General features: G+C 39.9%; 1 protein-coding gene across 1 annotated transcript in view; it reads right to left on the reverse strand.

Moving 5' to 3' along the window:
• LOC136872117 (uncharacterized) overlaps positions 1–17,384 on the reverse strand; it is a 740,234-nt gene that overhangs the window by 174,149 nt on the left and 548,701 nt on the right. The window contains exon 12 of the mRNA XM_067145963.2: positions 10,422–10,603. Coding sequence (XP_067002064.2) covers positions 10,422–10,603 — 182 coding nt within the window. The remainder of the gene's footprint in view (positions 1–10,421; positions 10,604–17,384) is intronic.

Consider the following 17,384-nt stretch of genomic DNA (forward strand, 5'->3'; position numbering starts at 1 on the left):
GCTGTTTGGGTGTTGCATGTTTCAGCATCGGGATTATTCCGTAACTTAAGCGTGTCACGAGGTGACAATACATGTTGGAATTTAATTTTTTTATTGTGGCTATTGCCGTTAACTTGTAGTGAACACCATGCTTTCTAGTAATATTGTGCAACCTATCCAAGGCAATTGATAGTCAATTTGGTTCGATTAAGGGTCCATTCGGCGGGTGTTCCAATATCCGATAGGGTATCGGACTGGTGGATAACCTTAATTAAATGTAAATCTGGAATTCTACTTGTTGAAGGTCAGATTTTCCACGGATTGTGTGGGTTAACTCTCAGTTATCGTTTGAATCAAATGGTGCCCGATTTTCAGGTTTTATTTTCGTTTTTCTAGTTTTCGCTGTTCACGAATTTTATGATATTTTCTACTTTCCTCTGAAGAAATTTTAAACAATAATAATACAACATTCACGCATTGCAATGTGACTGCGTTTAAATATTAAATAATTAAATGATTTGATGTATGATTTTTATAAACATATCTTTTGCATTGATAGTTTAATAAAATTTAGTAAGCACATTTTTGTTCCTCATTTAAAGTAGTTAGGCTCTCTTCTGAACCCCCATCGTTTGGTCAATGTTGTGGCAGAAATATACCCGCTACAACCGCAAGATCCATGAGTTCGATATTGCTCTATTGCAGCATCTGTGGCACACGACCAACGTTGGAACGGCGACTTCAAGGGTTCAGTACTACATACAGACTGATTCGAGCAACGAGATACCATGTGCCCGAACCTCTGGTATTGATAGCAGCGTATGGAAGGCGGGAAGTACAGCCTCACATCGCAGCGATATGTTGCTTCCTTAACTTTTTCTGGTAACACAGACGATTTGAAGGAGACAATGAACGCACCTGTGGCAACGTCCTCGCCGATTACTTTGTGCGTAATGTGCCGGACGTGTGTCATGCCACGGTGCTTCATGTCTTCCATTAACTCATCGTCAGTGTGCAAGATGAGATCATGGTGGAAAATAACTCCACGAACCAGATTCAAGGTCTTGTGCTCTTCCACTTTGACGGGAATATCGCACTTGAGCAGCAGATCAGCTTGCACGGCAGTGCGCGTCTTTATCAACAAACTACCACCGCGCATTTTCTTCAGATCTTCCAGTTCACCGAAGACACCTCTATGTGCCTGCTAAACAAAACAGACTTTACCAACTTGAAGTCACTCCCATCGGTTCTGGTAGCGACCAGAAACCTAGGGAAGCTGGATCTCATTCCTTCACACTGCGCATGTTCCCAGGCGGTTGAATTCCTCAAGGAATCACAAGTTAAAGAATTCGGTGGGGGACCACCTTGGGCAGGTCGAAGACCTTTCGAAGTCATGCCCGAAATTATCCTCCCCGAATGCCACCCACTCCGATCAGGGGTCTCTGTAGCCGAACCAAGCTGCCAAGGCAATACCCACCTGGTCGTAGCCGGTACTGCCCGGGGTCCGATGTTGGACGATGCCTAATAGGGATGACTGAGGCAATGAGCACTAGGACTCCCTTCCTCCAGTCACCCGCAATAGCATGTACCTCATAGCGTGTACAGAGCAGTAAATAGAGTGAAAAATTAAAAAATAATAATAATTAATAATAAATAATAATTGTACCGGGCGGTACACATCAACTCCACACACTTAAAAGAAGCGCCTTTAAGGAACGCTATCTCTCATACAAAACGTGAAACAACTAATGCATGAAGTTGGGACATTAACCAGAAGATGTCACCATTGAATTGTTGAGTAATGTGTTATTTTGGGGTTGCCTAAACTGACTGGACTTGTTTGTTTTGTGTTTGTTTACTTCAAGAAGTTCAAACGCGGAGTCAAGATGGTAGTGACTACATGATGTTCGCGTGTAATATTTTCGCTTGGAACTATTGAATAATCGGTCATTCTAAGCTAAAATTTACGGTCTGAAGCACCAGAGTGAAGCTGCTAAGTACTTTTGTAGTGAGTGTGGTTTTAAATCTGCGTTGTGGAGATTAGTGTTCATTAAAGGATCACTCTCATACCTATAACCTCATCTTGTTAGCTAACCGATAATGGCCGCCTCTGTTGATGGAGGTCGGCAAGTTTTTTCTAAATGAATCTAAAAAATGAAAATCAGCAAGTCTCAAGTAACCTCACGAATGGACAGAATAAAGAAAGCATAATTCCCACCCGTACCGGTGAACCAGGTAACCTCATGACAACCTCTATTACTGTTCCTAACACACTTAATCAATCTCCTAACAACCCAAGGTTAAGTACTCTGCAGCAATGCAATCCTACCCTACCAAAGATCAAGCTATTGTTATTGAATCTTGCGATGGTATTAGTATCCGAGATTATATACTAGCAATTGGAAAAGTCACTAGTCCTAGTAACATCCGATTTGTCTCACGGATATCTAATGGAAGAATATGTATCTTCCTTGCAAGTCAAAAGTGTGTTGAAGAATTAATTTCAAAACATCCTAAGATTCTCATAAATAATGTCTCCTTGGAAATAAGACCTCTCCTAACTAAAAACAAACGAGTTATTCTATCCAATGTTTGCCCTGTGATTCCTAATATTGTTATTGAAGAAAAATTTCTCAAACTCGGCATTAAACCAATGTCAAAGATATCACCTATTAGAGCAGGTTTAACAATCCCCGGATTTTCTCACATTCTCAGTTTTCGGAGACAGATTTATATTCAAAATGAAGACTTTAACAAACTTCCAGACTCACTCCAAATCGAATATGAGGGTACCAATTACTGGATTTATTTATCCTCTGACACACCCACCTGCTTTCTTTGTAAAACTGAGGGGCACTTAGCTAGAAACCGTCCTGATAATGATGAAATAATAAATGAAGGCTCCTCATTAAATCAAAACAGTCATTCTCATGGCAAGATCAATCTAACAGAATTTCCCCAACTAGTAGTGGATACACAAAAAACTGAAACAAACTGTCAAGAAAATATTACCTGTACTCCCTCACAAACTACTGTTCAGACAACTGCTACATCTACATCTCTTCAGTGTTCTCAAAATCAAAACTGTGGGCCTTTACCCTCAGGCGAAACGACTCTAACCTCTCATTTGGAATGCCCTCAAAACCCCTCATGTGTTCATCTTGCTGGATCAAAGAGACCAATATCACTATCTAGCAGTGAAACTACAGGCAGAAAAGACCTTGATTTTAAGGAACCTCCCCTAACAACTGAACCTAAGACAAGTGAACAGACAGGGAAACACAAGACAAAACAAACTTACAAGAAACCAAAGACAGAAAAAGAAAGCACAACTATTAGTGATATGCTTAAGCCAATTAAGCAAGTTCTAGAAGCCAACACTCAGTCCTTTCCCCTCAATTACTTACAACTCCAATCATTTTTTGAAAACAGTATTGGAGTTAATGACATTGCGGCAATAGCTTCCAATTACACCCAAGATCTAGAGGGTTTAGCCCAAGCCCTTCAAAAACTATATCCATACTACACTGAAAAATCCATTAAGAACAGGAGTACTCGAATAGTCAAGAAACTGCTTAAGGCTAGCAGTGAAAACCGAGGTGAAGCAATTAACAGTTTAGTTCCAGATTACTCCAGCGATGACTCTACTTCCCTCACATAATAATGATAAAATTCCTTCTACACTTGTTTGTCATTCTTATGACTATATCATTACTTCAATGGAACCTCAACATTTTTCGATCACAGCGAGAGTATTTACAACTTCTACTAAATAAACATCAGCCTTCAGTTGTCTGTCTACAAGAAACTAACTTTAGAGACAACTTTGTTTCCCATTTAAGACAGTTCAACGTACATTATAAAAACCGAATTAATCCAAATCATGCAAGTGGAGGCGTAGCCACCTATGTTAAAAATAATTTACACCATCAAGAAGTTCCTTTAACTGCTGATTTAGAAGCAGTCGCAGTTTTATTATACCTTCCACAAGCTATATGTGTATGTAATGTTTATTTTCCTACGAATAGTACATCTCACGCTGATGATTTAAGAAACCTAATACACCAACTCACCAAACCCTTCATCTTGATGGGTGATTTTAATAGCCAGAACAGTTTATGGGGTAGTCGCAATACTGATGCAAGGGGGAAAGAAATAGAGAAGATACTAGGTGAATTTACTCTAGTATTATTGAACTCAACTGCTCCAACTCGTTTTGATATAGCACATGGAACATACAGTAGCATAGATTTAACTATATGTACGCCAGACATAGCTGCACTATTTAACTGGTCCATTTACTCAACTCTACAAGGAAGTGACCACTTCCCCATCATAATTAATGATGATCAAAGTTCTTCAGAAAACACATCAAAACTCCAATACTGTAAATGGAATTTAAATAAGGCAAATTGGCAATCATTTAGAAAGATTGTAAATAACTATTTAATTGATCTAACTCCAACAAATAAATTTCCTTCTAAGCACATCAATGATATTGTTCAAGACTTCACTGAAGTAATAATTAAATCTGCTGACCAGAGCATCCCAAAAACAGCTCCTATGCCCTTCAAGAAAACGGTTCCCTGGTGGAATGACTCCTGTAAAGAGGCTATCAAAAATAAAAACCGTGCTTACTACCTATACAAAAGAAATCCTACGCCTGAAAATAAAATCAATTTTCAAAAACACCGAGCAATAGCACGAAATAAAATAAAATAAAGTAAGAAAACCTCCTGGTTAACATTCATCTCCTCCTTAACCTGCCAAACTTCACAAAAAGTTATGTGGAATAAAATCCAAAGAATAAGTGGCAAATACAATAAATTCTGTATTACCTCTCTAAGAGATCCAGTCGCTGGGTCAATTGTAAATGAACCTCAACAAATAGCTGATCAACTGGCTAAATCATTTTCAAAAATCTCTAGCGATAACAATTATGAACCTGAATTTCTTCGCATGAAAACAACTCGAGATCCAATAGACTTAAGTGAAACTGTACCTACACCGAACTATGCTTATAATGATACTTTACAGTTACAAGAAATGGTTACAGAACTCAACAAATGCGGCAGATCTAGTCCTGGCCCAGACACCATTCCATATGAATTTTTAAAACAGCTTCCACATAGTGCACTCAATTATCTACTTGCTATTTTCAACTACATATGGAGTTCCAAACTATTTCCAGATCAATGGCGTTGTGCTATTGTAGTGCCTATACTCAAACCAGGAAAGGACATTTTGATCCCAGATAATTATCGTCCCATCGCCTTGACAAATACAATGTGTAAGCTACTGGAGAAAATTGTTAACAAGAGATTACGCTGGTATTTGGAACATATACACTTTTTTAGTGATGCACAAAATGGTTTTCGTCAAGCACGTTCAACAACGGATACTCTGATATGTTTAGAATCAGAAATCCTAGAAGCTTTTCTAAATAATCAGCACCTCATAGCTGTTAGTTTAGACATTGAGAAGGCATATGACATGGTGTGGAAAGACTATCTAATTGAAACACTGATGAAACATAATATTTCAGGAAACATGCTTCACTTCATTTATAATTTCCTTAAAGATCGCCGAATTCAAGTCAGGACAAATGGAACTCTTTCACATGAAGTAGGCCTAACCATTGACAATGGAGTTCCCCAAGGATCAGTCATCAGCGTCACATTATTCGTCGTTGCAATAAATGGCATTGTCTCCAACATTCACCTACCAGTAAAGGCTTGCCTTTTGCCGATGATTTGACTATACTAAGTGCAGGAAGAAATAAATTAACTACTCAACAGTTACTTCAAGAATCAATTGATAATATCCAAAAATGGGCTAAAGTTACAGGGTTCAAGTTTTCCAAAACTAAAACCAAATGCATACTCTTCTCCAAATGTAAACATACTTTACAAGACCCTGAGCTGTACATGGACAATCACAAAATTGAAACAGTAACAACTATGAAAATCTTAGGAGTTTTATTTGACACTACGTTAAGTTGGATTCCTCACCTGAAAAACCTTAAAGATGACTGCTTGCGAAGGCTGAACATAATGAAGATCCTGGCAGCAAAGAACTGGGGGGCAGACTACCAAGTGCTAATGAACACGTACAAAGCCATTATTATGGCTAAATTAGACTATGGCAGCATTGTATACAATTCCGCAAGAATGTCTTCACTCAAAATCCTTGATTCCATCCAGTCCTCAGCTCTTCGAATTGCTCTAGGAGCCTTCCGTACCAGTCCAGTAGCCAGCATTCAAATAGAAGCAAATGAACCACCACTCACAATTAGACGTAGACAACTAAGTTTGACTTACGCGCTCAAGGTAGCAACTATGAGTGAATCAAGAATTTAGTTGTATGCTTTTCCTAACAAGCATCAAGGTACACTCATTAAATCAGGATCACAACCACAGCCTTTCAATGTCAGAATAGCTAAGTTTCTTGAAGAACTAAATTTAAATATCCCTCCAATACTCCTCACAGACAACTCTCTTAATGTCCCACCATGGACCCTTCCAAAAATTAACTTTGAAATAAATTACAGTGTCAAAGATGAAACTGACAGATCTCACTACCATCAATTATTTCTTGAAATTTCTAATAAATACCCAAGGCACACTGCAATCTATACTGATGGATCAAAATGTGAGGAAAGAAATGGATGTGGGATTATATATCCTGAACGTACCATGCTATACCGATTGCCTGACTTACTATACAGTCTTCTCTAATGAGCTGTACGCAATAAAGCAGGCTATGCTATATATTTTGAAAACCAGCACCTGTAATAACACCATCATTTTTTCTGATTCAAAAAGTGCATTAGACGCAATAGAAAGTCCATCATCAAAACACATCCTTGTACAAGAAATACGACTGTTGTTTAACAACATCATGAAAGAAGGCAAACAAGTCATCTTTGTGTGGATACCCTCTCATAGAGGTATTCAAGGCAATGAATCTGCTGATCAAGCAGCTAAAGACGCTACTTACCTCCCGCTAGGCGATCTAACAATAGCCACCCCTCACACTGACATTATTGCCTATGCTAGAACAAAATTTTACCAACAGTGGAAGATAAAATGGCTTCAAACTTCGAACAGCAAACTCCACGAAGTAACAACGGAATCTACAGTACAACACTATCTTCACAACCTTCACAGGCAAGATCAAGTCCTAATAACTAGAATACGGATTGGCCACTCCAAGATAAGTCACAGTTACCTCCTTGAGAAGAAACTGCCTCCCATCTGTACAACATGCAATAGTGTGCTGACTGTGAAGCACATCATAACAGACTGTTCACTGTATGACAAATGGCGCCAGTACCACGGTATACCTGAGGATATTAAGGGGACACACTCATTTCCTTCACTGTGCAAACAAATTATCAAGTTTTTCAAAGACACTGGTCTGTATTCAAAAATTTAACTGTTCAGTTTAAAATACCACTTTTATATTTTTTCATTCTTCACCCTACTGTAATTTAATGTAAATTCTACAGTTAGAAGTCACGATAAGACCTTAGGGTTAAAGTGACTCTAAATTATCTTAATAAAAAAAGTTCAAACGTTTCTCCATAGATGTCATTACAAAAACTGAGGTAATGCACTCCGGTGCAAGGTAAAAGAATTAGTGATTTGAAGAAGTTTTGTGTTCTTATGTTTTCTCAACTAAATTAATGTTCATGTATGTTTTTGTTTCAAGGTTTGCAACACTTCTTTCTCATTCCGCCAGTTTTGAATCTGGCCAATCATGAATTTTCTGTAATTATTCTTCAGCCAATAATAGGTTTCATGTACCTCTTGAAGTCGGCCAATAAAAATGAGAGTGTGTGTCCGGATTTAGTCCAGAACCCTCTGGAATCGTCCCCTCGGGTATATAAGCTGAGGCTTTTCTGGCTACCTTGTCCTTTGATTGCCGGATTTCAGAGCGTGTGTGTGTTAAGACATCCTTCGCCAGGCAGTTCAACAGTTCTAACTATGTAACCTTCTGTCTTCTAAAATATAAACTTTCTTTCAGCTAATGTAAAAATTTCATAGAGACTTTAATTGTAAATCGGGGATAGAGAGTGCTTTACCCTCTCGAGTTCCCCTTCAATTCATCTTGAGGTGACTACGATTTTGTAACCGTTTTTTTCCTGTAAATTTCCAAGTAACTTGTTCATTCTAGTCACCTCAGTAGTTTGGGATTATCCTCTGTATCACCGGGCCGCGAGCGCAATTAGTGTTTTACACTTAATTTTCTAGGAGCGCATGTGTAAGCCTCCATACATTTTGTGTTCGGGATAGTAATTTAACCTGTTCTTCTCTCTACGAAGGCCCAGTAGTTTGGGTAATAGATTCCCCTGCGTAAAATTGTAAATTGTAGGTTGGGCTTGGAGAGGCCAGAAATGTGTAAGATTTGTGGTGTAAAGTTGCCTTAAGTGGGCGGTAAGAAATTGGGAGCGCAGTCTCCTGGTTAAAGTTGGAGAGCATGTAAGCACTTTTCTGAAATTGCTAAATTTTCTGCAACATTGAGAGGTGCCTCTGGAAGGCTGTAACATTTGTATCGGTTGGAGCAAGGTGCTCTGTTTTGGGAGATTTATCTCCTTGTCTATGTAAATGCTAATTGGCGATATTGTAAAGTTGGAAATTTGGAGCTTAAAACCTGAAACTGTTAAATTCCCTATTCTTGAGTTTTCCAATTCTTGTATCAAGATTGTTATATTACCTGACCTTTCGTTTCTTCACCTAGTGAAGAAGCTTGTTGTTAAGTTTGCGATTTGAAAAGAAATATAACCTTCATTTTTAAAGGTTTAAGTGAATCTTTTGATATAGTAGATAGACCCATAACCTTTCTTTCACCTCTTTCTGCTCCACGAAAACACGGTAACAATAATAATTAATAATAACTAATTAATAATAATTAATAATTACATTTTGTCCTTCTGGCATTCGGCTGTGACGTGTGGTGTCAGGCGGATACTACTGCAAGGGTACATGACGCTCCCACCCGCCGCTCCCTGTGTGATTACTGCACGGGCTTTCGTGCGTAATCGCGCACGTAATAGGCCCATCTCCGAGCAGCACGCACATCAAAAATTTTGAATCGGTCTACAACTAACCGCCAAAAAACAGTAAAAAATAAAAAGGGGACCATGGCCATCTGACCTTTTTAATCACCTCTTACGACAGGCAGGGTATTCCGTGGGCGTATTCTTCATCTGCGTCCCCCACCCAGAGGGGGTTAAAAGAGAAAGAAAAAGGGAAGGTAATTTTTGGAATACATTCTAATTTTTTTGTGGTCATTTGTCCAGATGTCTCGGGCCTGCCACTTCTTCCCCTCCACTTCCACTGAAGTCGATATTATTTATAATTACTTCTCATATAAGTCACACTATTGAAGTGTTTAAGAGTAATTTTAGAAACTTTTAAAAGCAAAATGAAAAGGATAGGACTAAGATCTATTTAACAAAACAATATAAAATGAGGTTCCCTTCTTGTGAAGCAATATAAATAAATAAATAAATAAATAAATAAATAAATAAATAAATAAATAAATAAATAAATAAATAAATAAATAAATAAATAAATAAATAAATAAATAAATAAATAAATAAATAAATAAATAAATAAATAAATAAATAAATAATGCCAATTATAGTTATTACCAAGTGACAAAAGTGACTGTGAAGGTCAGATACAGTATAAACTGACTCTGCTTAATGTGATTCATGTGTTCTTTGGTAAGGTCTTAGTCACCTCTATTATAATAGCCGAATGGTTAAGTCAAACATTTTTGGAATGGATGATAATGTCTGTTTCCATTGCTAAGTGGTAGCACGCTGGCCTTAGATGCGAGGGGCTTAGGGTATGATTCCTGGTCTGCCTTTAGGATTTTAAAAACCATAAGTGGTTAATTCCTTTGATTCAGGAACTATGTAGGTGCTTGTACAATTTTTTCACTTCTCCAGAATTCACACACACACACACACACACACACACACACACACACACACCCAATTATATTATTTTGCTGTGATACATGGCATATCATAAAGACCTGGAGGTAAGAAAGTTACTGAGTAATTGAAGCGTTGGTTGTTCAAATTGAAATTATTGGTTAGAACATTGACAGTTAATTGAAATGGAAAATGCATAGACTTGATCCAGTTAACTCTAAACCATTTGAAGTTCAATCAGAAGACTGAGATGATCTTCCTTGATTGTGAAATAAAACACCTTTTCCACAGTTTGAATGCTGGGCTGATAAATAATTCAGCACATGTTGTTCATGTCTATGAAGGAAACCCAAAATATTTCCTTTTATTAACACACTACTGACAGCTCATCATTGATAAATCGAAAGTGTGAATTTTAAGTTGTACTATTTAGAAGTTCTGTAGCATAAGCTTAAATGAAAACTAAATTATGCTGTTTGTGGAAGATACTCACAGTGATGGTTACACTTTGGTTTGCAGCGGGGATGAACCTCTGGGAACAACGGAGAGCTCCTTCAATATTCCAGAACAACTGTTGTGTTCCAGGGTTGGAGATGCGACCTTCTCGAGGACTGCTAAGCCCATAGTAGTCCACATCACAGAGTGTGTCTGGTCGAAGTGTACCATCTATTTGTTCTGCAAGAAAAATAAGTAGCATGATGAAAAGTGATAGTGAACCCAAAACAATCAGTGGATCCAGGTCACAATGTCTTAATTACTGGGATGATGCTTATTATCTAAAGGGGTCCAAAATACAAGCCACTCATAATGGTATTAATTACTGGTAAGGCAGAAAAAGTACAAAAGTACAAAAATGATGTAACATATAAGTAAATAGATAAATTAACAAATGAAAAATGAAAACTAAACTAGCATGTTCAGTTGTTGGAGCCATTGAATAGCTGCTGTTGAAGCTGTCAGGAGGTCGTCGGTAGTTCCGCGGAAGGTTCTATGTGGGAATCTGAAGGTGATGCGTCGCATTGTCTGGAGTTCTTCACCACAGTCACAGCTTGGAGATGGTCTCATGCCCCAAGAATGCATTGCAGACCCGTTTCTTCCATGCCCAGTGAACACTCTGTTTAGAGGGACCCATACACTCCGCGGGAGATGACACCCGGGCGGGGCTGCGTAGGGTCAAAGATCGAGCTTCATTCGTCGGGGTCCTCAGTAGTCCATCCTTCATTCCAAGTTCGCAGTCCACAGTGGCTTTCTTACACCAGTTTTTGAGCCAGCAGCAGGGAGGGTATCTGGATTTCAGTCGGGTTCAAGCGATTCTTTGGATGTCTTTGAGTAGAGGGGCTGGGTGCGTCCCAATCCACCTCGTCAGTATTTTTTGCTGCGTCAGCACCCGAGGTCATTGACCCCTAGTAGTGTACCTAGGTGGGTTCTGACCCCGAGGTCATTGACCCGATGTCATTGACCCCTAGTATAGTAGAAGGGCTAGGCCGATTAGCGGATTTTACGTAAGAGAGCGAGCCTAACCTCACAACCGCCATCTTGAGGGGCGTGACCTTACTTTAACTGCTAGTTACCCTTCCCGACGCCTAAGAGAGCGAGCCTAACCTCACATCCGCCATTTTGAAGGGGGCTATCCTTAGTTTGATGGCAAGATGCCCTTCCCGACGCCAATTGCACAAGATGGCGGCTATACACAGCTCCTTATGAGACGGCCTAGTGGCTCTTGCGCAAGATGGCTGCTATACATAGGCTCTTATGAGACGGCCTAGGGACGGTTGCGCAAGATGGTGGATATCAAATTCCACAAGATGGCGACTATACTCAACTTCTTATGGGACGGTTTAAGGGCGCTTGCGCAAGATGGCGGCTATACAAAGCTCCTTATGAGACGGCCTAGGGGCGCTTGCGCAAGGTGGTGGCTATACACGGCTTCTTATGGAGAATGGGGAAGTGGAGTTGCTCACGTCCGTAGGTTTTAACCTAAAGTACCCTCCACGTGCTTCCTGGGTGGTGCTAAGCGAGCAACAGCAATCAGGCTGCCAGACTATCCTAGTGATCTCCTGGCTATTTTACATGAAAATGAAATATCATTCAAACGGTTCTTTTCAGAACCAACATGCAAAAACTTTCGGGCCTACACTTAAAGTCCTTCATCTAAATATAGAAGGCATAAGCAAATCCAAATGCCAATACTTGTCAAGAATCCTACGAGATGGAAAAATCGATGTGATTGCCATTCAGGAAACACATGCTGCGGATGAACATCAATTACAAACTAGAGGGCTAATATCGGGATATGATATCGTAGGTGCAACATATCACCATACATATGGTACAGCTACGTATGTTCGTAGTACTATTAAAATGCCTCATTGCTCGCAGCTAGCTCAAAAGACGACATACATACAGTTGTCATCAAAGTTGGAGATGTCAACATCATAAACGTCTACAAGCCTCCACCTTCACCATGGCCCTCCCAGATGATTCAGGTACAGGACCATCCAGCCATCTATGTGGGTGACTTCAACAGTCACCATGAAGAATGGAAATATAGTGCCACTGATTCTAATGGAGAGACTCTCATGAACTGGGCTGAGGAACATAATATTCATCTTGTATTTGATGCAAAAGATAGAGGAACATTTAGATTCGCTGTATGGAAACAGGAATACAACCCAGACCTATGTTTTGTTTCCAGTGATCAGAATAATCAACCTCTGCTCACATAACGTAAAGATTTCCCACATAGTCAACATCGACCTATATGTCTTGAGGTTGGAATGCAAATACCCCTGGTAACTTCTTATCCTCGTCCACGATGGAACTTCAGGAAAGCAGACTGGATACCACCAACAAGTAACAATTATGAGAGATTTGTGGGTGCTCTAATTGCCACAGCAAAAATATTCATTCCTAGAGGCTATAGGAAGGAATATATTCCTGGCTGGACTGATGCAACTGAGAAGTTATACCAAGAATTCCTTGCTAGCGGTGAACAAGAAATCGGGGATGAACTGCTTCATAACCTAAATAATGCTCGAAGAGGGAGATGGACCGAAACTGTAACATCTATGAATTTCAGAGAATCGAGCAGAAAGGCATGGTCATTGTTACGGAAGCTTGGTGGGGCCACTCCCATCTTTCGTAAAAGTTCTGCAGTCACTCCAAACAAAATTGCAGCTCATATAGTTGATATGTCTAGATCACCGAGAGACAGAAATCATACAAGGAGCATCAAAAACAATTAACCAGTCTTAAGTCCACAAGCCCCCATGATTCGGAATACACTAGACCATTTAGTGTACAAGATATTGAGACAGCTTTAAAAGACATAAAAACTGGTAAAGCACCAGGATTTGATGAGATTCATCCTGAGTTTCTAATTAATTGTGGAGCAAATACGAAATTATGGTTATCTAGGTTTCTAACCTATATTCTAAGAATAGGTAATCTACCTCGGTTATTTAAAACGAGTAAGATAATTGAAATCCTAAAGCCAGGAAAGCCTAATGATGCACCAGAGAGCTATAGACCAATAGCATTGCTTAGTGTATGCTATAAATTACTTGAAAGTCTAATCTTGAATAGAATTGCTACAAAAGTGTTGGAAACGATCCCTATTGAACAAGCAGGATTCAGGCCACAAAGAAGCTGTACTGACCAAGTCTTGTCAGTAACTACCTTCATTGAAGCAGGATTCCAGCAAGGACTAAAGACTTCAGTAGCATTTATTGACTTAAAGGCAGCTTACGACACAGTATGGAGAGAAGGTGTAATCAGCAAACTCCTTAAAGTGATTCCATGCAGGAGTCTGGCTCAACTTATAAATAACATGCTGAGTGACAGAACATTTCGCGTAGTCTTGGGGGATGAAATAAGCAAACCCAGCAAACCAAATAATGGACTCGCGCAAGGTTCAGTGCTTGCCCCACTCTTGTTCAGTTTATATATCTCAGATATACCAACCACAAGATCCAGGAAATGTGGATATGCAGATGACTGGGCTCTTGCCACTAAAGACCTATGCTTCGAGCAGACAGAGGAAACATTAACAAAAGATCTCTCTGTTTTAGGAAAATACTTTCGAAAATGGAGACTTCAACCAAGTATGAGTAAAACAGAAGTTTCTTGTTTTCATCTGAACAAACGAATGGCTTCAAGGGACCTCAAAGTATACTTCGATAACACTCTCCTCCGCCACAATAGACATAACAACATAATTCGAAAACTGTGTGGTTCTTCTTGGGGTGCAAGTGCAACTACTCTACGCTGCTCAGCTCTAAGTCTAGTTTACTCTACTGCGGAGTATTGTGCCCCCGTCTGGATGAACAGTCCTCATGTGAAGAGGATAGACGTTAAGTTAAATGACGCAATGAGAATGATCACTGGCACGATCAGATCAACTCCAATTCAATGGTTGCCCGTACTAAGCCATATTCCTCCACCCTACCTCCGTAGAAGCATTGCTCTGATGAATGAATACAATAAGATTCAGAATAATCAAAGATTGCCTATTCATGAGGATATCCCCCACCTACATATAGACAGACTTAAGTCAAGACGTCCACCCATCTGTACGGCGGAGAACCTTGTACCCAATCTGACTGAGAGATGGTCTAATGAATGGAGACAATTTGCTTCAGCAGAATCCTTAAATATGCCATGCATTACACAGAAGGTACCTGGCTTTGAACAACCGCGGAAAGTATGGTCCAAGTTAAACCGGATCCGGACTAACCATGGTGTGTGTGCAGATCTTTTGTATAAATGGAAGAAAAAGTCGTCATCCTGCTGCGACTGTGGTGCTGAGAGGCAAAATGTGAAGCACATCACACAAGAATGCCCATTGAAACGTTTCAGTGGAGAAACAAGTGAATTTTTCCTGGCGGCGCCATAGGCGATTACCTATGTAAATGTAGATATAAACCTGTAATTTACTGTACTGTTCATGTATATGCCATACGATAAATAAATAAATAAATAAATAAATAAATATGGAGAATGATGACGGCCATGGGCCTTTGCGCAAGATGGCGGTTATACATGGGCTGTCATAGAGAAAGATGCCGGCCATGGGCGATTTCACAAGATGACGGCTATACACAGGCTCTTATGGAGAAAGGTTGCTTAAAGGCTACTGCGCAAGCTGGCGGCTGCTCTTATGACACGGCTTAAGTGCGCTTGCGCAAGATGGCGGCTGTACATAGGCTCTTATGGAGAAAGCTAGACCAGGGGCTACTGCACAAGAAGGCGGCTATACATGTGCTCTTATGGAGAAAGATGATGGCTATGGACGCTTGCGCAAGATGGTGGCTATACACAGGCTCTTATGGAGAAAGCTAGACCAGGGGCTACTGCACAAAAATGCGGCTATACATGTGCTCTTATGGAGAAAGATGATGGCTATGGACGCTTGCGCAAGATGGTGGCTATACACAGGCTCTTATGGAGAAAGCTAGACCAGGGGCTACTGCACAAAAATGCGGCTATACATAAGCTCTTATGGCCTCTCCCTCTTCCGGAGGGACACAGCTGGCCTCCTCCGCCTCCTCCTCATCCGTATAGCAAAAGGGCAAAACGGCACCTTCTCCTGGAAAAGGAGCAAATGGGCAAAAGAACACCTCCTCCTCATCTGTAGGGCAAAAGGGCTTCTCCTTATCTGTTTGGCAAAAGGGCACACCGTCCTAGCAAAAGGGCAAAAGGACTTCTCTTCCAGGCAAAAGGGCTCCTTGGTAAAAGGGCAACTCCTCTTAGCAAAAGGGCAAACGGGCACCTCCTCCTAGCAAAAGGGCAAATGGGCAAAAAGGACACCTCCTCATCTGTAGGGCAAAAGAGCAAAAGGTCTACTCTTTCTGGCAAAAGGGCACCTCCTCCTAGCAAAAGGGTAAAAGGACATAAAGGCAAAACGACACCTCCTCCTAGCAAAAGAGCAAATAGGCAAAAAGAAAACTTCCTCCTCATCTGTAGGGCAATAGGACAAAAGGGCTACTCTTCCTGGCAAAAGGGCTCCTTGGCACCTCCTCCTAGCAAAAGGACAAAAGAGCAAAAGGACTCTTCCTTATCTGTTTGGCAAAAGGGCACCTGCTTGTAGAAAAAGGTGTTCTCTTCTGGGCATAAGGGCACCTCCTTGTAGCAAAAGGGCAAAAGGGGTTCTCTTCTGGGCATAAGGGCAAAAGGGCTCCTCTTTATCTCTATGGCAAAAGAGCTCTTCCTTTTCACAAAAGGGCAAAAGGACTCAAGGGCTCCTCTTTCTCACAAAAGGGCTCATCCTCCTGGCAAAAGGACTCTTCGTGGCAAGAGGGCAAAATATTCCTTACATTTAATGAGGTTATCTACATCCCTCCTCCTCCTCAATTAAACGTTACATTGAAAACAAAAATACTTACATTATGTAGCGTTGTCTTCGTCGCATAAGTTTTTCGATTGAGGAGAAAGCGGTAGGAGGAGAAGGTAATACTTTTTTCAGCATGCAAAAATATTGTAGGATAAGCAAATGCTGTATCTGACAAGACAAATCAGGTTCAATCTAGTTACAGAATGCACTTGTAAAAATATAGAATTGACATGCTGTATGTCTTTATCCGACAAGACAAAACATGTTGACTATTAAACAGAAAACTTTTATCGCTACTGTGCTTCATCAAGACAAGTTACAAATAGCACAAACTAGAAATGATTGTAGGACAAGACGAAACATGTTTACAATTAGTGTTTAGAACAGAAAACGTATAACGCAAAACAATATGAGATTAATCTCTCTGTTGATACAAACGCACTTCTGTGCAATTAGCGCGCACACATAGAATTGCAAATGTATATCTCCATCCGACATACTTCTTCTTAACCACTGCAGATAAAATGACTTTACTACTTAGCAGGGGGTACCTTTAGCCTAAGGAGGTGCATTTTTATTGCGGGATTCGAACAAATGCAACAGAAAGAGATCTGTATAGATTTCGAACTCTGATTTAGTTACAATAGAAAAACATAGATTCAAACCCTGTTCTCTTATCATAAACACTATAGAGAAAGAAAAAAATTATAGGATTTGAACTTAGATACCGAGGGAGACTAATTGATGTACTTCCTCTTAAATCAATAATCACTACTATATAGATAAAGTAATGCATGACCATACGATTTTCTGCAACTATCTTATATCGATATTCATATTTGAATTTAAAAACATCACATCAGCCTATACTTACTATCTTCTTGTAATCCTGGGAATCGAACACGTGATTATTTAATTGTGCAACGATAACGCTGTAATCATTGACAGAAGGGCAACTCTGAGTCAGCGGAACGATAGAAATAGAGGATAGATGCACTTCCTTATAAAACTATAATTACTACTACTACTGTTGATGTGATTAGCGCGCACAAGCTATATGTTACTAGGAATTGAACCCCCCAGCTACATAGTAGGACGGTATCGGCACTTACATAAGATGTTTAG

This window comes from Anabrus simplex, chromosome 4, assembly GCF_040414725.1.
Source record: "Anabrus simplex isolate iqAnaSimp1 chromosome 4, ASM4041472v1, whole genome shotgun sequence".
NCBI classification, from domain to species: Eukaryota; Metazoa; Arthropoda; class Insecta; order Orthoptera; family Tettigoniidae; genus Anabrus; species Anabrus simplex.